We start from the raw sequence: 22,213 nt of genomic DNA on the forward strand, positions 1-22,213 counted from the left end.
AAAGTAAATGATCTCGAAAGGCGCACACAAACGTTTCGTGAAAATGGGAGCAAACATTCATGCAGTAGAGTGGCTTGGTGTGTTTACTCTTCGAATAAAATTGTGTGAAACAACAAAGGCGATACTCAAGATGAAGAGCTGCTTGATGCTGCTTATCATTGGGGTGACTCTCTTAAAGTATTTCTTTAAACCTGCTTAGAAAGATACTTTATCTTTATTAGTATATTATTGTCTATTAGTGAGACTTTATCTGTAAACATGGGGGAGGGGAGGTTAATTATTTATAATGTTATCTATTTTGGGTGGCTCCGTGGAGCGGGATGAACATGCAAATGCAGTTAAATGTTTTCAAACAACGTGTCAGAAAATAAAGTAAAATGCTTTAAGGTTTAGATATTCATTCATGTGAAGTTTGTTAAGTGTAAGTACAGAAAGGTATTTTTTTGTCTTTTAAAGTTTATTATTAATGCAGTTGGGTTGTATTAGTTAGGCAATATAAGAGTAACTGGAAAATACACTTATACAGCATCTATCAATTCCCATAGGTGCCAGATACTGGGATTTTACTGTATTTCAATTTTAGAATGACCTGAGGAAAATTGCATGTGGAATTTGGACACTGATTATCTCACCTGCTGTGTTATGTAAACAATTGGCCTTCAATTCAGACCAGTTGAAGATGTTGGGAAGACTAGAACAAGAAATATAAGCAGGAGTAGGCGATCCGGCCTGTCAAGCTCGCTCTGCCATTTAATGGCTGATATGATGATGGGCTCTTCTCCACCTACCTGTCTTTTCCCCATATCCCTTCATTCCCTTACTATGTGGAAATCTATCCAAACTTGTTGCCTCCACTGCTTCAGTGGGCAGCTAATTCCATAAATTTACCATCTTCTGGGAAAAGCAGTTCCTCCTCATTTCTGTCATAAATTTACTATGCTGAATCTTGAGGCTATATCCCCCACTAACGGTGCATTTATCCAAGCACGAGCAAATTTGGGAGTGTTTATTGCAGAGGTTTGTGGTTAAAATGGGAGGGGAAAAACGTCCCTTTTCTGCTTCTTTCTATCAAGTGTGGAAAATGTAGTGAGCTACTGGCATCGTTTTTTTTAAATATTATTTTGTTATTTTGTTACAATTCTGTACAAAGATTTTATTTGTTAGTAATAGTATGTCAAAAATAATCATTGTCTTTCACTTATAGCAGCTTCTTTGGGCCTGGTTTTGAATGGAGTGATCACAAACTCATTAAAACTGGTGATAGGAAGGTAAGTTTCAATTGACACAGGTTCAGGAGAAGATATCTTGAAGAGATCATTGTATTTGCATGTCTGGAAGATTTGGCCATAGCCACAGGATATCTGTTTTGAAGGCTGGCTGTGATCTCTTATTCTTGGCTTGAGGTTTTTGGTTTTACTGTTCTAATAAAGGAGCAGCAAAATATCTGGAGGCAGATCTTCTGCTGCACCCAGAGATTGATGCTGTTTCTGGGACACATCAAGGTAGCCTGGCATATCCAGCATTGCTCAGTCTCCCCGGTATAAATATAAACATATGGAGGATGGATGGATGGAAACCACAGCCAACAGATCAGAATTGAGGTTTACCATCTAGAGAAGATTCCTCCTCCCCCCCCCCCCCATCATTCTATTCCTTTGTCCCTTGTGTGATTCTAAACGGTCTTCCCCCAACCCCTGCACCCTAAATACATCCATGGTGTTCATCTCAATCACGTTGTTGTAATAGCAAGTTTATATTTTCATTTAGTCCATGGAGAAGAAAGCTTCTGAATTCTCTGGATTTATTTTGTGCCTTTCACCAGCTCCTGGCGTTCCAAGTCGGTGGGCTACTTTGAGGTCTAAATTTACTGTGGTTAGAATGGCTGACCAGGTGATTTTAAAAAAAAGAGAGAATATTGCCTTATACATGAGTACAAGGTACAGATGGATCAAAAGTCTGACTTGCTTCATCTTTCCTGTTACGTGAAATGCAAACATCCAATTTAAATATAATTAACACAAGATGTCATGAAAGAGAAAAAAGGGTCGGCTGGTAGCTTAGTAGTTAGCACAATGCTGTTGCAGCACCAGCGACCCAGGTTTGAATCCGCCGCTGTCTGTAAGGAGTTTGTACGTTCTATCTGCGTGGGTTTCCTCTGGGTACTCCAGTTTCCTCTCACCATTCAAAAACGTACAAGGGTTGTGGTGTAATTGGGCAGCATGGGCTCGTGGGCAAAAAGGCAGGTTACTGTGCTGTATGTATACATTTAAGAAAAATTAAAACAAGATGTCATGTAGAAAAAAAGATAAATATGCAGTACAACTCCGATTATCTGAAAATGGATGTGTCTGGGCCTATGTCAGATAAACGTTTTTTTGGATAACTGGTCATTTTTAAAAAACCAGCCCAGTCGCCACAGCAAATCACTTGTAACAACGTTTAAACAACAACAAATAACAAGGGATGGCTTTTTAAGCATTAAAATAATGTTTAATTCTCACCAAAAAAATGCTGGCGCCGCTGAGGTCCAGCTGCTGCCGGGAGCCCAACGTGCCCGCTGCTGCTGGGAGGCTGATCTCCTTGATGACACTGCGACAAAGGATTCTTCTGACTGCTTGTGGCTGGAAGACAGTGGCACACAGTTTGAGAGGGAGAGTTGGAGAAAAAAGTCAATCAGGGTAGATAAAGAAGAAATGGAAAGAGAGAGGGGAGGGAGTTACCTGAAACGAGGACAATCGTTCTAATTTCATGTTGGGTGAAATTTTTTTTCAACCTTTGAGGTCAATTTGACTCTGAATAAATTTCAAATAAATGAGGATCAATGATTTATTTTGGATATCCTCATTCATCTGAAATGTTTTAAAAAGTTGGATAAATGAAGATTTTGGATAATTTGAGTTGTATTGTAAAAGGCCAAGAAAACTTTTGCCGGGGGGGCAAAAATTGTGGTATTGACTGGTGCTGTCTGCTTGCAGGCCTCGGCCAGATTACTTCTATCGGTGTTTCCCAGATGGAGTAGTGACGGAAGACGTGCAGTGTACAGGTGACCCTGCTGGAATCACGGAGGGTCGGAAGAGTTTCCCCAGTGGCCATTCATCTTGTAAGTACGTCACAATTTACTAACACATTGACATTTTTATTTCATATAGCATTTTTAATGTATTATTAAATGACAGTAAAAGGAACCTTTGACTTGTACAAACTGCTACCAATGACTTGTCATTTTTAAAATTTAGACATACGGCACAATATCAAGCCCTCCTGGCCCACAAGCCCGCACCTCCCAAATACACTAGTTAACGAATAAAGGATGGGAGGAAGCTGGAGCATCAGAAGAAACTCACGCAGGGAGAATGTACAAAATCCTTATAAACAGCGTTGGATTCCAACCTGTGTCGCTGGTGCTGTAATAGCATTGTGCTAATCTCTACACTAACAGTGTGAGCTAGTGGGTAGGCCAGTCTTAAACATGATGCAAACATGTTCAAAGATATCCATTGCTAGCTCATGGTGCTACTGAATATTTGATGCACTGTTCTGTTCTTGCTGAATCTGTTTAAATTTCCCCCATCCCATGGAACCAATTGTGCTGAATTCTCCATCCAGGAAATGAACTGATGCATGGTTCACCAGGGAGAAGGGTGACGAAGAGAATGAGTTCGTGGAGAGATAGTTTGAAACATGTCAGTACGAAGAAGGTGGAGGTGTTATGATTCCTTGGAACGTGGATAAATTCCAGGGCTGGGTGAGATCTATCCCAGAATGCTATGGGAAACAGGGGAGGAGTTAGCTGGTACCCTGATGGAGAATTTTGCTGCTGCTCTAGCCACATTTGAGGTAATGTTGCTCCTTTGTTTAAACGGCAAGCAGGAATAAGCCAGGAAAATATAGGCCAGTGATCAATCAATGGAGAAAATTCAATGGATGAGGTTTCTGTGTACATATTTGGAAAATCAGGGATTGATTAGAGACAGCATGGCATTGTGTCAGGCAAATTCTGTCTCACTGATGTGAATAGTTTTTTGAGGAGATAATAATACTGAGGGCGAGGCAGTAATATTATCATAATGGATTTGATGTCCTCCATGGTAAGTTGCAGCAGGTTAAGATGCATGGGATCCAAGGTGAACTGGTTAAATTGATCCAGCATTAGTTTCTGAAAGGAAGTGGAGATGAAAGGATGTGGGACCAGAAGTCTGAGTCGTGGTTTATGTTTGACCTTTGCTGTTTGTGGTACACATTGATGATTTGAAGGAGGTTTGATTATTTGTGGATGGTGTGAAAACTGTTGTGGTCAGTGAGGAAGTTTGGCGAAGGCTGCAGCTGGATATAGCTCTGGTAGAAAGATGGGGGAGAATTGGGAGGGGAAATTTAATTCCAACAAGTGTGAGGTATTTGGGGATGTAAAATAGAAGTAGAGCATATACATTAAATAGTCAGGGCCTGAGGAATGTTGATGAACAGAAAGACATAGTGGTCCAAGTCCATAGTTCCCTGAAAGTAGCAATGCAGGTGGATAGATACTGTATGTGGCATGCATGCCTTCATAGGCTGCAACTTAAAATGCAAGAAAAAATTGCTAGAAAAAGAGTGTACTTTATATAGCGAAGATAAAGATATATAACCAACTTTTCAGGCTTGAGCCCTTCATCATGGTATGAAAATGTGTGGGCAGGCTCCTGATCAAAATGGTTGAGCTACTCTTCCTCTGTCCATTAGCAAATAGTTCTTGTCGGAATAGAAATTCCTCTACTTCCTCAGGAGTTTGCGGAGGTTTGGTATGACACCAGAAACCCTGACAAATTTCTACAGAGGAGTAGTGGAAAGTGTGCTGACTAGCTGCATCACGGTCTGGTATGGGAACACCAATACCCCTTAGCATAAAGCCCTCCAAAAGTTAATGGACATCTCAGGCAAAACCCTCCCCACTACTGAGTACATCTACAGGGAACGCTGCTGTCGGAGGGCACAGCGTTCACAAAGGACCCACTCCACCCAGCGCACGCTCTGTTCTCACTGCTGCCATCAGGAAAGAGGTACAAGATTCGTACCACCAGGTTCAGGAACAATGCTAACCCTCAACCGTCAGACTTCTCATCAACCAGGGACTCATTTAATGACTCTTGCTTGTGCACTTTATTGATTTTCTGATGTTCTCTCTGTGTTGCACAATGTGTTTACACTCATTAACCCTTTATAGTTCTTTTATTTGTTTACATATATACGTTGTGTACAGTTTATCTTTTGGACTACTAATTAGTGGTAATTCTGCCGCACCCACAGGAATCTCAGGTTTGTATGTGAAGTCATGTATGTACTCTGACAATAAATCTGAAAAACTGTATGTCTGGATTGCTTGCCATGAAGTTGGAGAAAATGACACTGTGTATTTTGGTTAATATGGTTCATAGTGTGAAAAATTTTAAAAAAAATTAAAAGTTGGAGGGTGTAGTTGTTCTCTACAGCTTCTGATGCCCTCCTGAGGCTGGTTTGTGCTCAGGCAATGTGGGACTTTTGTAATGTTGGATTAATTCTCTCAGTCAGAATTGATGGGGGTGGCTTTGGAAAAAGCTACTTGATCCCACTATTCATGCACTCTCTTGAAGTTGGCACTTTTTATTCATTCATGTTTCATTCACCTTTTATTCATGCATGTACCAGGAGTTTGAGGATTTTGTGTGACAATCAATGGTTACAACCTTACAATGTGAGTTTCTATCACTTCATGAGCTGCTGGAGGGACTCAGCGACTCAGGGAGCATCCATGGGCCAAAAATGTCAGTCAGTGCTTGGAGGATGGAGCCCTTTATTGAGACTAAATTTAAAAAGGGAGCACCATCGCACATACGAAAGGAATAGAAGCTGGGGAGGCGCCAAGATACTCCTGTTAGATGCAGGAGTTGTCAAAATTATTGTACACCCCTCCACCCTGCACCAGCATCTTTTGGCTGCTCCTGTCGGGAAAGAGATACAGGAGCATCACCAGGCTGAGGTCTTCCCAGGGAGGGTGAAAATCCTGAATGAGCAAAGGAACTGCTTATACTAACCATGAGTCTCATATTACAAAACAATATTTATTTATTGTGCATATGAATACTTGTCCAGCAAATGTATTGTTTGACTCTACGCATATGATGTCTAGTTGTGCGTTGGCACGTTTTGCACTTGGGACTGGACTTGACGAGCTATGTTATGGCATTAGGCAGAAGAGGTGGAGAGACGTAAAGTAAATCAAATTGCTTCTAAACTGTGTTCTTTCCATTCTTACAGTTGCATTTGCCGGCCTTGGTTTTACTGCCTTTTATTTGGGAGGGAAACTCCACTGTTTCGAGTCACGGGGCCGAGGAAAAGGTTGGAGGCTGTGTGTGATGCTAATGCCCCTCTACATTGCAGCCATTGTTGCTCTATCACGTGTCTGCGACTACAAGCACCACTGGCAAGGTGAGAAGATTGGCAGTTTGGATGGCACAGCTCCACTTACCTTGGCTTGCTGCCCCATTGTATTCCCAATTCACTATCTTAATGCTTCCAAACATGCCAACTCTTTAGTCAAATGTGAAATTTATTTCAAACATAGTTTCCAGTAGAATCTGGTAAAGTGTAGGTCAAGAAAAAATGTTAATTGTTCAAGGAGTTCACACCACCACACACCCCCCCCCCCCCCCCCCCCACCCCCTCCATTGATAAAACATGAGAGGAAGGACTACTAGGATGTGTTGATGGCTTGTAATGGTGAAATGGAAGAGACTCGTGAGGAATTGGGCCAAATAGTCTGTTCCTGTGTATTGAATTCATTACCAAAAAAATGTTGCTATGATCAAATTTTTCTTTTATGAGTGCTTTTTTTTTTAGCTTTTCAGTGTGTTTTTGGACCCTATTTACCATTATTCATGGTTAAATCCCTTCTTACCCTGTCTTATTAGATCCCACAGTCCCGACGTGGTGAGTGCAAGTTTAAGAATGGTCCATTTTGGGTGTAACTGTTCACGAAAGGTTAGGAAGGAAAGAGAAGGAAACAATTTAGAATCAGAATTTATTGTAATGAACATGTTATGAAATTTGCGTTTTGTTAACTGAATTAAAATTCTTCATCACCTGCTCTAATTCTAATTAGGATCATGAGGTTTCTGGAAAACACAGGCCTTCCCCATTATTTTCAGAGCTGAGAAACTGAAGAGGGGGCGAGCTGACTTAACTCTCTGTGGCTAGCCACAGTCCCTAAGTTATGTGGCTAGCCACAGAGAGTTAAGTCAGCTCGCCCCCTCTTCAGTTTCTCAGCTCTGAAAATAATGGGGAAGGCCTGTGTTTTCCAGAAACCTCATGATCCTAATTAGAATTAGAGCAGGTGATGAAGAATTTTAATTCAGTTAACAAAACGCAAATTTCATAACATGTTCATTACAATAAATTCTGATTCTAAATTGTTTCCTTCTCTTTCCTTCCTAACCTTTCGTGAACAGTTACACCCAAAATGGACCATTCTTAAACTTGCACTCACCACTCCACCCATCGCTTTGCCTAATAATCTATACTGAATCCTTCCCTTGCCTGTTGTCGTCAAGAACTCTGAGATCTCAATAGTCCAACTCTGGTCATTTGCACATCCCTGATGTTTGACACTGCTGTGATTTGTGGTAATCAGTGCAAAAGTTTAATCCCCTAATGTCTCTTGGAATCTCTTGCCTTTGTTTTCCCTTAAAGCCCTTTCTGAAACTCTTCCTTCTACCTCAGTGGTTTTTAAACTTTTTCTTTCCATTCACATACGACTTTAAGTAATCCCTATGTCATAGGTGCACTGTGATTAGTAAGCGATCACTTGAAGAATATAAAGAATGCAAAAACAAAATCTTAAAGAAATTAGAAAGGCTAAAAGGAGATATGAGGCTCCTTTGGCAGGCAAGGTTTAAAAAAAATAAATCCAAAGGGTTTCAACAGATGCATTAAAAGTAAAAGAATAGTGAGGGATAAAATTGGGCCCCTTGAGGATCAGAGGGGTAGACTAGATGAGGAGTCAGAAGAGATGGGGGGAATTTTAAATGATTTAAATAATCACTAAGGAAAGGCATATTGAGTCAGGTGAAGTAAGGAAAACTGGTAGTGAGGTCATGGAAAATATACAAATTAATGAGGAGGTAGTTCTGGCTATTTTGAAGAGAATAAAGGTAGATAAATCTCTGGGACCTAAAAAGATATTCCCTAGGACCTTGAGGGAGGTTAGTGTTCAAATAGTGGGGACTCTGACAGAAATATTTAAAATGTCATTAGCCACAGGTGAGGGTAGCTCATGTTGTTCCACTGTTTAAAAAAGGCTCTAAAAGTAAACATAATTATAAGGCTGTGAGTCTGACATTGATGGTAGGTAAAGGAGAGTGTTCATGAAGATGGTATTTACAATTATTTTGATAGACAGATTGATTAGAAGTAGCCAACATAGTTTTGTGTGTGGTAGCTCATCTTTCTCAAGGAGGTTACAAAGAAGGTTGTCGAGGGGAAGGCTGTGGGTGGGTATATGGACTTTAGTAAGGCCTTTGACAAGGTTCCGCATAAGAGGTAAGTTCGGAAGGTTCAGTCATTGGGTATTAATGTTGAAGTAGTGAAATGGATGCAACAATAGTTGGATGGGAGATGTCAGTGAGTAGTGGTGGAAAAAATGTTTGTCAAATTGGAGGTCAGCCAATGTGGAGTGGCCTCAGGGATCAGTACTGGGTCCATTGATGTTTGTCATTTATATAATTGGTAAATTGGATTAGTAAGTATGAAGATTGGTGGTGGTGTGAACGGTGAAGGAGTTTTTCAAAGCTTCCAGTGGGATATAGGCCAGTTAGAAGTGGGGAGAAAGATGGCAGATGGATTTTAATACTGGATAAGTGTGAGGTGCTACATTTTGGATGGACTAATCAGCAAAGATCATACTCGTTAAATGGTGGACAATTGAAGAGTTCAGTAGAACAAAGGGACTTAGGAATTCTGGTACATAATTCCCTGAAAGTGGAGTCACATATAGAAAGGCTGGTGAATAAAGCATTTGGTATGTTGGCCTTCATAAATCAGAGAATTGAGTACAGTAGTTGGGACGTCATGTTGAAGTTATATAAGACATTGGTAAGGCCAAATTTGGAATATTGTGTGCATTTTTGGTTGCCAAATTATAGGAAGGATGTCAACAAAATAGAGAGTGCAGAGAAGATTTACAAGAATGCGCCTGGGTTTCAGGGTTTGAGTTACAGGGAAAAGTTAAACAGGCTAGGACTTTATTCCCTGGAGCATAGAAGATTGAGGGGTGATTTGATAGAGGTATTTAAAATTACGAGGGGTACAGATAGAGTAAATGTGGATAGCTTTTTCCATTGAGAATGGGGGAGATTCAAACAAGAGGACATGAATTGAGAATGAAGGGAGAGAAGTTTAAGGGAAACATGAGAGGGAATTTCTTCACTCAGAGAGTGGTGGGAGTGTGGAATGAGCTTCCAGCCAAAGTGGTAGATGTGGGCTCGATTTTAATATTTAAGGAAAAGTTGGATAAGTATATGGACGAGAGAGGAATGGAAAGTTATGGGCTGGGTGCAGGTCAATAGGACTAGATGGGAGAAGGTGTTTGTCATGATCTAGAAGGGTCAAATTGGCTTGTTTCCGTGCTGTAATTGTTATATGTGAGTAGAAAGAAAAAGTTTGAAAACCACTGTTTTAATCATACCTAATTGACTCATTATGTGCACAGTTTCATAACTCCAAATGGGCCAAAGACAATTTTTCTCAAGCAAAATATTTCAGTCCAGAGCAGTAGTTCTCAAATGTTTTTTTCTCACTCACATACCACCTTAAACAATCCCTTACTAATACAGAGCACCGATGGCATAGGAATTATTTAAGGTGGTATGTGACTGGAAAGGAGAAAGTTTGAAAACCACTGTTCTACCTGATGTCATAGAACGTGGAAACAGGCCATTCAGCCCAACTTACCCATGTCCCACCCACACTAGTCTTACCTGCCTGCATTTGGCCCATATCCATGGATCTGTCCATTTTTTTTTTTAACTACAATAGTACCTACCTCAACCACCTCTTCTGGCAGGCCGTTCCATACACCCACCTCCCTCAGTTTTTCAATGTACCATATCTTTATAAATTAACAGTAGTGAGACTTTCAATAAAACTTCAGTCAGGGACCACAACGGCCTCTTTTAGTTAAAGCAGTTCCATACAAAGAAACTCACTTACCCTCTGTAATCAGTGTGCTCCTTTGTCTTGCAGATGTGGTGTGCGGCTCTCTGATCGGATTAATTATTTCGTACACTTGCTATCGCCAGCACTACCCACGCCTGTCGGACCCTGAATGCCACAAACCTTACTCAAAGGCCAAGCTCTCAGTGGCGCACGAGAGGAAGCTTGCAAACCCTGGTTTCAAACTGGATGTGTAGTGAGCCACTTGCAGAAGGGCAGCTCCAGCCTTGTCCTTGCCATGTAAACTTGCTTTCCTTTTATTTTTCGGCTGCCTTTGCACTTATTAATAATGGAACACTTTTACAACACCGTAGTAGTGCACATGCAGCCCCGAAAGAAGTGCAAAACGAAATTAAATGGACCAGCCAGAGATCAGAGCATTTCAAATTTTATTGGTTCATGAAGTTGAAATGATTGATATTTTTGTTAAACGAGTCATTTTTTTTGTTTTGCCAAAAAATACAACAAATAAAATGCAGTTGGTATGAAGGCAATAATTCGACATGGTTGTAACAAGTCCATTTGCAAATCCTCAGCTCCATTTTGTGACTCTTGAGTAGAATTGACTTGTATGGTGGAATTAATTCAGGGGAACAAATAATTTCCTCAGTCTGCCCCATCTGAACTCTGCAGGACCAAATGGGTTGATTTGAATTTAACAGCAAAACGTATCATTCTTGACCATGCCTCATCACAATTTACTCGATGGAACATGCTTGCTTTGCAGGAGGCTTCATGGTAAAGGGAGGTAAGCTGCTTCCTATTTTAAACCAAGGTTGAAGTTCCAGGTTCCGTACCACAAAAGCTTGGAGCAGCAGCTGCTCTTGAACGCATCATGTGCAGCAGGGCCACATTTGTGCTAAAGCATTGCTTACCCTAGCCTGCTTTTTCTTTCACTTCAGCACCCCTTCCCAAAGTTCAGCTGGCTCAGAAGAAATGAGATTGGGGCTGGCACGGAGTTGCCAATGCCTTCGCGATGACTAAGTGTTTCTTTTAAATACATGATGGGTTTTTCTGATGCTTCCTCAAAGGGCAATTAAGGCAAGATTGGATAACGCCAATTGTTTTTAATGAGATTTAACGTGAAACCTGCACCTTTTGTGATTTTCGTTACTACTGTAATTTGATTGAAAACTCGGAAGTTCTCAATTTTACGCAAGTTAGATTTAAACTTGTCTGCAGGCTACTTTATTCTAGTCTTTGGATTAACGTCCAATTTCGAAATGTAGACAGGAATTGAAAGGATGCCGTACACTTTGTTTACAATAGCTCCATTTGTTGCAGATACTAAGGAGATAGTTGAGCACTGAAGCAAGTTGAACCTGACTATGACTTGTATCCTACAAGTTAATTGATCGGTCTGGTCCAATTCTCTGACCAACACATGTAGCTGCTTATTATCAAAATTGCCTTGTAGGGTCTGAAGGTATCGATACGGTTTCTGATCGGAACGGGTATTGTTGGCTGCATTCCATATGGGTTAGAGTTATTGCTTTCATGTACTGTTGCATTGTTCAGCAAAAGTGCTGGTAAGCCTGTGACTGGTGTGTTTATGTTGCTTAAGGTTTTTTTGTCAAGTTTTGAGTATTGTTTCCATGAGTGTACCTTTCGTGATAAAGATTTGGGCAAGGGGAGCAGGATCAAGATGGGGAGAAATGCTATTAACTGTGGACCATCTCCATGATATTAACATTCCACCTGACAGGGAATATCCATTGTTTAAAGAAACCTTGATCACCCTCCCATTGACAGGTTAAGAAGCAGGGGGACCAGAGAATGAGGAGGATTGGTAAAAGAATCAAGGGACGCAAAGAATAAAAATTGCTTTGGGACTGGAAAGTAGTGCATGAGGCAGTCTGCCACAAAAGCATTAAGAGGGCTGGACAAGATTTAGAAAGGAAGGACTTTGCAATGATTATGGAGAGCAGGAAGGAGAATAGGACTAGCTAGATTGCTCTGTTAAAGCTGATAAGGATGATCAGGGAGGTTGAACAGCCTTTGTGTCTCAGGTTAGGAATCCAATGCTGAAGGGCTGCAAGGAAAATGCTTTCTTAGATAACATCCGATTAACAGGGCTATGCAGTTGGGAGAAGGTTATGAGTTCAGCACAAAACTGGTCCTGTGCTCTAGATTTCAGTGTTCTGGTAGGTATGAAAAAATACACCCCCCCCCCCTCCAATTTTAAAGTCACAAGGCTGTTTAGATGCACTTAACCATTTGCTTTGCACTTTCTGTAAGACTTTAAATGGTCAGACGGCACACTTTTATACATAGTCCAGCTTTAGTAGTGTCACATGATATTCTTGACATGTCTTAACTATGATAACATCACAGTAACTTTACTGCTTGGATCTGTCAGGCCAGCAGTTAGACTCAAACTAATACTCTCTTCACCAGCATCTGGCTGAAAAACTAAGCATAGGAAAAACAAAATCTTGTAAATCATGCGATCTTCACTTGTTCTATAGTGCCTTTTGCAGGACCTATTCAGGCAAGTGTCAGAATGGAGGTGACTACATATTATTTATAACTAAACTAGTTGCTTCTGTCCAGTGCTTTGAAAAGGCACAGAAACATGTCAGAGTCCAGCCTGAGAGGGTAAGAAAGCACAAAGTAGCATGAACATGTTGGGAAATTTCTGTTCCATTTTCCTTGACTAAATATGGAAAATGCAGAACTAATGGGTCATAACATATATCAATTCACTGACTGAACTGTAAATATATTGGGAAATTGATGTTATTGTCCTGTGTTGATCATGCTGTCTGAACAAAGTAATTTTAACCTGTGGATCAATTTGTGTTGTAATAAAATTAATATTTAAAATGCTTTGTACTCTTGCTCTTTGTTATTCAACATGTGGCATGGTTAGTGCTATGCTGTTACAGCGATCAGGGTTTGAATCCCCCCACTATAAGGGGTGTGTACGTTTTCCCTGTCTGCGTGGGTTTCCTTACACCATTCAAAAAAGGTACCGGGATTGTGGGTCAATTGGGCAACGTGGGCTTATGGGCTGAAAGGCCCTGTTATTGTGCTGTTATGTCTTTTTAAAAAAAATGCGAGATATGGCCTGTTCTGTATAACCAATTCAAGTTAGCATAAAAGCTAATCCTCCAGAAGCAAGACATTTATTATTTTTTTGCAAAGCACAATCCTAGTGTAGTGGCTTTAAAAGTTTCAGACTGAAAAGATACAAATATTTAAATTTAGGCATACAGCACAGTAACAGGCCCTTTCAGCCTGATTTACACCCACTTAACCTACACCCCTGGAACATTTTGAACGGAGGGAGAAACTGGAACCTCTGGGTGAATGTACTCTTTACAGACAGTGCTGGATTCAACCCCAGTGCCGATCGCTGGCGCTGTAAAGGCATTGTGCTAATTGCTACGATAACCGAGTGTTGACATTGAGTCAAAATTGTCGATTCACGCTTCATTGAACCACCAATTCATGGTGACGTGCCATGAATTTTACATACTGAAATAAGACAGACCACAGAACAAAAGACCACTACCCCCTTAGTGCTGTGATTGGGTTAGTTGCCTGTGCGCCTCAGAAGCAGACATTTCTTAATCTTCCAAAATTTATAATTGGACCATCTGATCCAGTGGCTCGATGGTACAGATCTACAATAATTGTAGCTGAATTTTTAAAAAATGGAATACAAAGTTGAAATAGCAGCTGACCATTCTCTTGCCCCAGAACTGCACACAGTGATCCAGCTAAGCAATGTTTTAAGCATAATCTTCCTGCTCTGTTATTTAATGCTCTGATTAATGAAGGCCAGTATCCCATAAGTGCAGTATGTAGCTGTGCTGCCACCTTTAAAGGACTTGGACTTGCATGTGAAGCTCTCTGCTTAATACTCACAGGACCTTGTCATTCATCATGTATTCTCAACATGCATCCATTTATCTGGATTCAACTCCATGTGCCATTTCACCGACCCATCAAAGTAGCCCGAACTTACCTGCCACTCCTCCAACAATTTTGTAATCTGACTGCATCCAAATTATTCATGCATATGAATAACAAGGGTCCCAACAATGATTCCTAGGGATTACCACAGGCATCCAAAAATAAAAATCACCAAAGTAATCCTTCCTATTGCCAGGCTAATTTGGCTCCGCTCCATTTGTAATGTTCTTCTTCCCTGCTGGTCTTGGTGCAGTCAAAGTGGAAATGCAGAAAATTAATTTTCAATGATGTGTTGCAGGAAATTACAAAAGTTGGTTACATCGGGGGAAAAGAAAGAGTAATAAGGAAGTTTTAAGGTGATTTTAGTGATTAGCGGCCCAAAATCCATAAAACATATCCAAGTGTTCAGGAAGCAAAATCTTCATGGTCGAATGATTATTTGAGGGAGCTTCATTCAAGGGTCTGATTAATCGTCATTGAGAATAGCTGCTTTAAATTTATTAAGTATTTTATTTTTGTTTTTTTCATGTAGTTGGAGAGATGGACAGAAGGAACCAACTGAACTCGACTGCTTCACAGCGAGTCCAAAGGGGACCATAGCCAAAAAAAAATGTTGAGAATGGCTGATTTCATTGAACACTGATTTGGATGTGATTGGTAAGGAACAACTACAATGAATTAGTGCAAGCAAGGTTTTATGGCCTGTTGAAAGACTGATTCAATTCCAGCAGATGTCATTTGAGACTACTCAGATCCCTGTGGTTAGTTTAGAAAGTAATGTTGCTGTAACTGTGTTGAGCAACCATTTAATTTTTAATTTAGACAAACAGCATGGTAACAGGGCATTATGCCCACGTGTTCCGTGCCACCCAATTAACCTGCACCCCACCCCCCCCCGCTCCAAAAGTTTTGGAAGAGCTATTCAAGAAACCCATTCAATTAAGTCATCACTTGACTTACCTTCTGGTCTTCCTCGTTGCCTGGATTTCCACACGCTCTGCCAACAGCTGCCCATTGATATCGTTGTTGAGATAAACTGATTCATTGTTATCGCAGAATTAGAGGATGACCCTATCCACTTCCTTCGCTTTTTGTCGACTGGAACCATTGGGTCTGAAGGAAGCCTTCCCAATTTTTGTGGGCAGGCAAAACTACATTGGTTGATACATTTGTGATGCAATTAATTCCCCACAAAAGCAATCATTCTGTGAAGAAAACTGAGCATTTACAACTAGGTTCTTGCGAGCACTGTGTGGGGAAAGGAATCTCCGTTTGCTTTTGTCTGTTCTGGGGAACTTTGTGTAGGCACATTGTGTGGGTCATTCTCACAGTGATACATCTTCATAGTATGATCCAGATCTGGTCAGCCATGTCCGGTGCTCCAAACTCATGTTAGGGCACTCCTCCAATTTACTCCAGGCAACATTCTCCTTTGAGGGGCTCTCATCAGCCACCCAATCAGAATCCATCACCCTACACCAATCACAAACCCGGTACGAACCCTAGAAAAAGTTAAACAACAAATGCCTCCCACAATTGATGTCCCAACCCTACTTGGTTTGATGCCTGGATCCTCCTCCTCTGCCCTGATGTGGGGTCTCCACCTGAAACGTCAACTATCCCTTTTCCTCCACATATAGAAGCTACCCTACTGCATTATTCCAGATGTTTGCTTCTTGCTTCAGATTCTAGCATCTGCAGTCACTTGTATCTCCTGCACACCTACTTTTCACCATTCAGTGAGTTCCATGTCTATGGTCCATTCTAAAGCACAGGACACTTTGGGCCCTCTAGTTAAGTCAAGCCAAGTTTGTCATCTGATTGTACAAGTACAACCCAACAAAACAGCACTGGTCCTCGGTGCAAAACACGCAGACACACAACCAGACATAAACACACATGCGGACAAACAATACATATGCAGGACAAGTATGTCATCTGTTCAAGTAAATAAACACATGCTGTTTCATAAATATGAGAGTCTTGGACAGTTAATGTGAGCAGTTCCTTTGGTCATTCAGCATTCTCACTGCCTGTGGGAAGAGGCTGTTCCTCAGCCTGGTGGTGCTGGTTCTGATACTCCTGGATCTCTTTCCCAACAGGAGCAGCTGAAATATGTCATGTGCAGGGTGGAAGGGGACCTTTGTTATTTTGCGTACCCTCTTCAGCAACGATCCTGGTTGATCATGGGGAGGAGGTGGAGGGGATCAGGGACCCTCTCAGCTACTCTTGTGGTCCTGTGGATTGACCTCTGATCCATTTCTCTGCAGCAACTAATGAAACATTTTTCATTAGCGCAGGTGTTAGGACTAAAGTATTATAGTGCCAGCCACCTGAGAATGTAGCCAGCACTGTCTCTGTGGAGTTTGTGTTCTCCCCCTTGTCAAAAATGTAGAGGGGTTGTAGGTTGATTGTTGAATTTGGGCGACATGGGCTCGTCTGGAAGGACCTGTTACCATGATTTAAGAATTTTTGTTACTGAAGAGTTTCCAACAAATTTTCCAGACTCCTTTGGAACTTTCTATTGAGGGAGGAGGAGCAAACAGCTTTTGGAACACTGGCTTAATGCCTTCCATCACAAGCCAAGGAGATGGGAACCCCAGGCAAAAGACTTTGGGGAAAAGGGAGGGGACGTGAAATTGCATTTAAATAGCGCTTTAAACCAGCCATTCTCAGCCCTTTTTTTCCTCCCCCGGCTATGGTTCCCCCGATTCCATAAGACACAGGAGCAGAATAGGCCATTCAGCCCATCGAGCTTGCCCCAGCATTTAAACACGAGCTGATCCATTTCCCCACTCAGCTCCACTGCCCGGCCTTCACCCCATAATCTTTGATGCCCTGGCTAATCAAGAACCTATCAATTTCTGCCCTAATTACCAGGCCTGTGGCAACAAATTCCACAGATTTACCGTCCTCAGTATGAAGAAATTCCCCTGCATCTCTGTTTTAAGAGGATGCCCTTCGATCTTGAAGTTGCCCTCTTTTCTTCTAGACTCTCCCACCATGGGGAAATAATCTACATCTACTCTGCCCATGCCTTTCAACATTTGAAATGTTTAAATGAGATTCCCCCCCCCCTCCCCCCACCAAGTCTCCTGAATCTCAACAAATACAGGTCAAAAACGGTCAAACTCTCCTCATATGATAACCCTTTCATTCCCGGAATCATCAGAACCTCTGAACCCTCTCCAACACCTGCACATCTTTTCTTAAGTGAGGAGCCCAAAAATGCTCACAAGACTCCAAGTGAAGTCTCACCAAGGCCTTAGGAAGCCTCAGCATCACATCCCTGCTCTTGCATTCCATTCTTCCTGAAATGAGCGCCAGTCTTGCATTTTCCTTCTTCACCTGTGAGCTCATCTTCAGGCCACCCTGCACGAGGACTCTGCAATCCCTCTGCATCTGGGTATTTTCATTTTTCTCCCCATTTGAAAAAATAGTCCACTTGTTTGTTTTTTTTCTACCAAAGTGGGTGACCATACACTTTCTGACATTTGTACTTCACTCTGCTCCATATGCCCCCTTCACTGTGGGCAAGACAAGCTTTGGTTCTTTGGTACTTCCTTCCTACTGATTACATTAAAAATATTTATGTTAGGCGAGGCTTTTACTTAAATGTGCTGTGGCCCACCGTTGGGGGGGGGGGGGGGTTTGGCCTCAATGGCTGCTTTAGACTTCTGTGACATTGATCATTGGAAATGCAGTCAATTTCTGAACAGTAAGCTGCTCCACGGGCCAATTAATCCATTTGAGTCATAATAGGGACAAGCAGCAGATGGGACAGTGGGAAGAACTGCCCGGACAATTACTCAGTTTAACATGTGAAGTGAAATGGAAGGAGAGCAGCAAGAACAGGGAGGTAAATGGAGAGGAGAAGATGGGGGAAGACACCATGACAGCTGTCATCTCTATAAAGAGTTTCCAACAACAGCAGGCACTGTGTGAAACCGTCTAAGTTCCAAGCTCACCAAGGTACACAGAACACCCTCTGCTTCTAACATAAAAGAAACGTTATTTTATTGTTGGTGCCAGATCCATTTACAATCACTACAGAATTCATACCATTGGCATCTGTTTGAGGGTGACAGAAATAATTAAAAAGAGAGCATTTTGAATTTTAAAAAATGTTACAAAGTGGCTTCATCATGAAGATGCTTGGCTGAAAAGTGAGGATTCAAACAAATGCTTCCTGCCTTAAATCCACAGTCTCCCTAAAAATGTATTAACAATCCAAACCAGAAAAGAGCAAATAGACTAACAAGTCTGCAGTAATAGGTCACAGCCCCTGCAATGAACTTCATCACAGAACGTTCCCTTTCTGAACCTGAAGGCCACATCACCAAAAGATAATCCTCTTAATTGGATGCCAACCTGATCACACCCGCGGCCAAGTTACAGACAACGCTCCAGCGCAGTCTTTGGCGAGGTCCACTTCTTGGCATCTGCTGGCTGCAGGATCCCTGCACAGTTGCCTTGCACTGCTCAAAATACAACCTTCAGTCCAGACAAGCATCACAAGGCATTGGGAAACCAGCTTCATTTGTTAGAGAGGTGACATATTATTCTCAACATCTTCCAGATTTGCATCTTGGCTTTGAACAGAGGAAGAGAAAATAAAAATAAAGAATGTCATGCTGGGGTGCGCTGGAGATTCCAACTATGCCAGTGCTGGGGTGCACTGGAGATTTCAGTCTCTGCTGATGTTACATTGTGTTAGTGCTGTGCTTGTTCAAGTCTGACACCGAGCGTTTGATAAATCTCCTTCAGAATTAGCAAAGCTGTGTCTTCCGATTCCCTGGAGATTAAGAAACCACACAGTTAGTTTCCAAAAAAAAGGGAACATAGGAATTAACACAATAATTGTTGGGAAAAAACATTAAAATTGTAAATCAAAAAGAAACTAAAGAAAGATCAACAAGACAAGTTACATTTTCTCTCTCTTATCTGGCTAGCTGCAGGTCATCTGCATTTTGTCTTTTAATCCAATATGCAGAAAATCCAAATTAAAGGGAGCTTCCAGTCAAATCCCTTCCCAATAGTCTTCCAGGGATCAAGGTGCCAGGATAAAGCTCAAATAAGTGCAACATTCCAACAGTGGCAAAACATGGCAAGGCATAGAAATCTCGCCTGCCTGAAATCGAGCACTGGAAACAGAACCTTTGGCCCATCAAGTCCACACTGAGCATCAAGCACCTGTTACTGTTAAAAACACAATGCTGGAGAAACTCAGCAGATCATAACCAACATTTTGGGCCTGAGCTCTTCATCAAGGTATGAAAAATGTAGGCAGGCACCTGCATTTTTACTTCAACTGTGGTGTCTGCAGACTTTTGTGTTTTGCATTAGTTACTATTATTCTCCTCCCAGTCCCAGATCCTACCACTCACCTACACACTAAGGAGAATCAACCCACAATCTTTGGGACGTGACAGGAATCCAGAGTACAAGGAAGAAACTTGTATGCCAAAGGGTGCACGAGCAAACTCTACAGACAGCACCCAAGGCCAAGATTGATCAGAATTGCGGGTCAGAGACATGACAATGAGGTCACAACGACGCCATGCATGGAAGGGCACACCGATATCACAATGTGTTCACGACAACACCATGTGTGGAAGGGCACACTGACATCACAATGAGGTCACACCAAATCCATATGCAGGGCACACTGACATCAGAATCAGGTCACACCAACTTCATGTACAGGAGGGCACACCGACATCACAATCAGGTCACACCAACTCCATGTGGCACACTGACATCAGAATCAGGTCACACCAACTTCATGTACAGGAGGGCACACCGACATCACAATCAGGTCACACCAACTCCATGTGGCACACTGACATCACAATGAGGTCACGATGATGCCATATATGGAAGGGCACACCGACATCACAATGAGGTCATGAAGACTTCATTGGGAATGACTGCACTAACATCACAACAATATTTCATTGACACCATGTACCCAGAAATCGCACATCTTGGTTCTAATCGAGAAACAACTTTCTGCATTTCTTGAGCGCCTCTCACTTCACCTAATAGCATGTAAGGACCAAAGAGGTGCTTTTAAAGTTGCTGCTGTGACATCAATTTGTGTGAAGTACCCCTGAAGAGGAACCCAAAAACGACTGAAGAACTAGCTTTGAAATGACGGTCGACTCTCGACTGCCCTGGGAAACGTCCTCAAGGACAGAGTTCGGGGTATCCAAGTGAAGGCTGCCTTCCCGGGGATGCCTTTTGGACACAAGTGTCTGCAGGAGAACTAGCTCTTCAGAAGTGCCACAGGATCATTTACATTCATCTGAGACTGTTAGCAGAGTATTACCACACAGAAACAGGCCCTTCGGCCCACCACCTCCCTGCTGCTCATTGTTCCCATCAATACCAGCATTAGCCCTGTTGTCCACCAGCAACTCAGCTGCACTGACAGCGCAGTCCCCCTTGGCACTGCTCTGGAGAACTGGCTGAAATTTTGCTGCTCAAATATCTGGACTCCCAACCTTTGCAACTCAAGGGATTAGAGGATGCGATGTGCGGAGCACTTCCTCTTGTTATTCCTGGGCCAGTGTTTGCTGCACTTGGCAACGCCTATTGGCATCTAGCCTGTCTCGTGGAGCCACCGTCAACCCACTGGACTGTTCAAGTGGTGTCCCTCCACCCCCCCCCCCCCCAAATGGCTCACCAATCCCGCTCCCCTACCAGTAGCAGAGGTGACTCTGCAGAGCAAAGAGGTACTCGTTGAAGCTCTCAATGGGTTTCTCCTGCAGCACGTAATCGATGCGCCGTCCACCATTCAACATCCCGATCGCGACGTCCTTCCCCTCCTGTGCGCAGCAGCTCCCATCTCCGTCAGGCACAGCTTTAAAGACAACAGTAGGTGTTGGGTTAGAGGGATGATGGGGGCCCTGGGGGGAGAGGGCCGGACGCCCACTCAGCACCCTGAGCCTCAACGCTGCTCACAGGAGTGGCAGCTCCTCCTACTCAGTGACGATTGTCAGTCACCAGGCAGGACGTGGTCCTCCCCAGAACACCAGTGGCTAGTGGGAAGGGGATGGAGAGAGGGGCCAGGAGTGAGAGTGAGGGCAGAGTGGAGAGGCAGGCCAGGGTTGCCAAGCGAAGGGATGGTGCCAAAGTGTGAGCAGCAGAAACCCCATTGAGGAGCGCCTCCAAGCATGATGATCAATGGAGTGCAGGAGACACGGACAATGCCCAGGAAAGTTAAAGGATCGAGCAGGCAGCAAAGCTGGGCTATCCTACACCTCTTCTGAGCACTGGACCCTATCCTGTCATTGGGCTTCATCTCCCAGCCACCGGCTTCACACAGTGGCGCACCCCACTGGAGAGGATTAGCATTAATCCTCGATCTCACCGAAATAGTTGGTGACATTGACAGGGTTGGAATGGAGGTGAACCACCACCTCTTTCCTGCCCCGCCCCCTTGCTCTGGGTTCACCTATGGTCACAGGTCCAGTGCAGACCATTGCTTCCTGACGGAGAACCTGCATTGCCTGAAGTGGAGAGAATAACCCGCCCCACCCCCGCCCCCGCCCCCGCCGTTGAGAAGCAGAAGCAGAGGAGTCGGTCCTACAGGAGGCTGACCACTGTGGCGGACCAGCAAAGGGCTCATCGGCTGAGAGGCCCACTCAGGCTGCGGGTGACTTGCGGTTGGGGGCCCACATGGGGACCAGGGATTTGAGAAGGTGCTGAAGGCAAGAAGGATTCCTCGGGCACTGAAGGCTTCCTGATCCTGTCGGAGGTTTGGATCTGGAGCTCGGGTTGCCGATGAATAGAACTGGAGTCTGTGCGGCTGCAGTGACTGCACAAGCGCTGGAGGCCAATCCACGGGCACTCAGTGACTCTGAAGGGTCTCACTTTTGCTTCTCTTTCTCTCGTACTGTAAGGGGACGCTGGGCAACACTAGTAGTGACTCTGCCTATGGCAGAAGGCAATTTTGTGTAATATTACGCTCTGTACATGACAATAAAGGAATCCTGAATCTTTGGGAATAGCTAGGCAGGGTTTGGACAGGATTGGTTTGCAAGAACGCAGAGGAGCATACGTGGAG

General features: G+C 43.0%; 2 protein-coding genes across 16 annotated transcripts in view; one reads left to right on the forward strand and one right to left on the reverse strand.

Moving 5' to 3' along the window:
• LOC138754115 (phospholipid phosphatase 5-like) overlaps positions 1–13,047 on the forward strand; it is a 36,926-nt gene extending 23,879 nt beyond the window's left edge. For 8 of the 10 annotated variants that reach the window (XM_069917952.1, XM_069917950.1, XM_069917944.1 and 5 more), the window contains 4 exons: positions 1,205–1,268; positions 2,976–3,100; positions 6,271–6,441; positions 10,252–13,047. In XM_069917952.1, coding sequence (XP_069774053.1) covers positions 1,205–1,268; positions 2,976–3,100; positions 6,271–6,441; positions 10,252–10,418 — 527 coding nt within the window. In that variant the 3' untranslated portion in view covers positions 10,419–13,047. Of the gene's footprint in view, positions 1–1,204; positions 1,269–2,975; positions 3,105–6,270; positions 6,442–10,251 lie in introns of all 10 variants that reach the window. The other 2 variants (XM_069917946.1, XM_069917945.1) reach the window with 2 other exon arrangements.
• A 5,087-nt stretch (positions 13,048–18,134) lies between these two features.
• Positions 18,135–22,213, reverse strand: part of LOC138754117 (phospholipase DDHD2-like) — a 34,300-nt gene continuing 30,221 nt past the window's right edge. For all 6 annotated transcript variants that reach the window (XM_069917958.1, XM_069917956.1, XM_069917954.1 and 3 more), the window contains 2 exons: positions 20,848–21,007; positions 18,135–18,937 (listed from right to left, as the gene is read on the reverse strand). In XM_069917958.1, coding sequence (XP_069774059.1) covers positions 18,856–18,937; positions 20,848–21,007 — 242 coding nt within the window. In that variant the 3' untranslated portion in view covers positions 18,135–18,855. The remainder of the gene's footprint in view (positions 18,938–20,847; positions 21,008–22,213) is intronic.

This window comes from Narcine bancroftii, chromosome 2, assembly GCF_036971445.1.
Source record: "Narcine bancroftii isolate sNarBan1 chromosome 2, sNarBan1.hap1, whole genome shotgun sequence".
Classification (NCBI taxonomy): Eukaryota; Metazoa; Chordata; class Chondrichthyes; order Torpediniformes; family Narcinidae; genus Narcine; species Narcine bancroftii.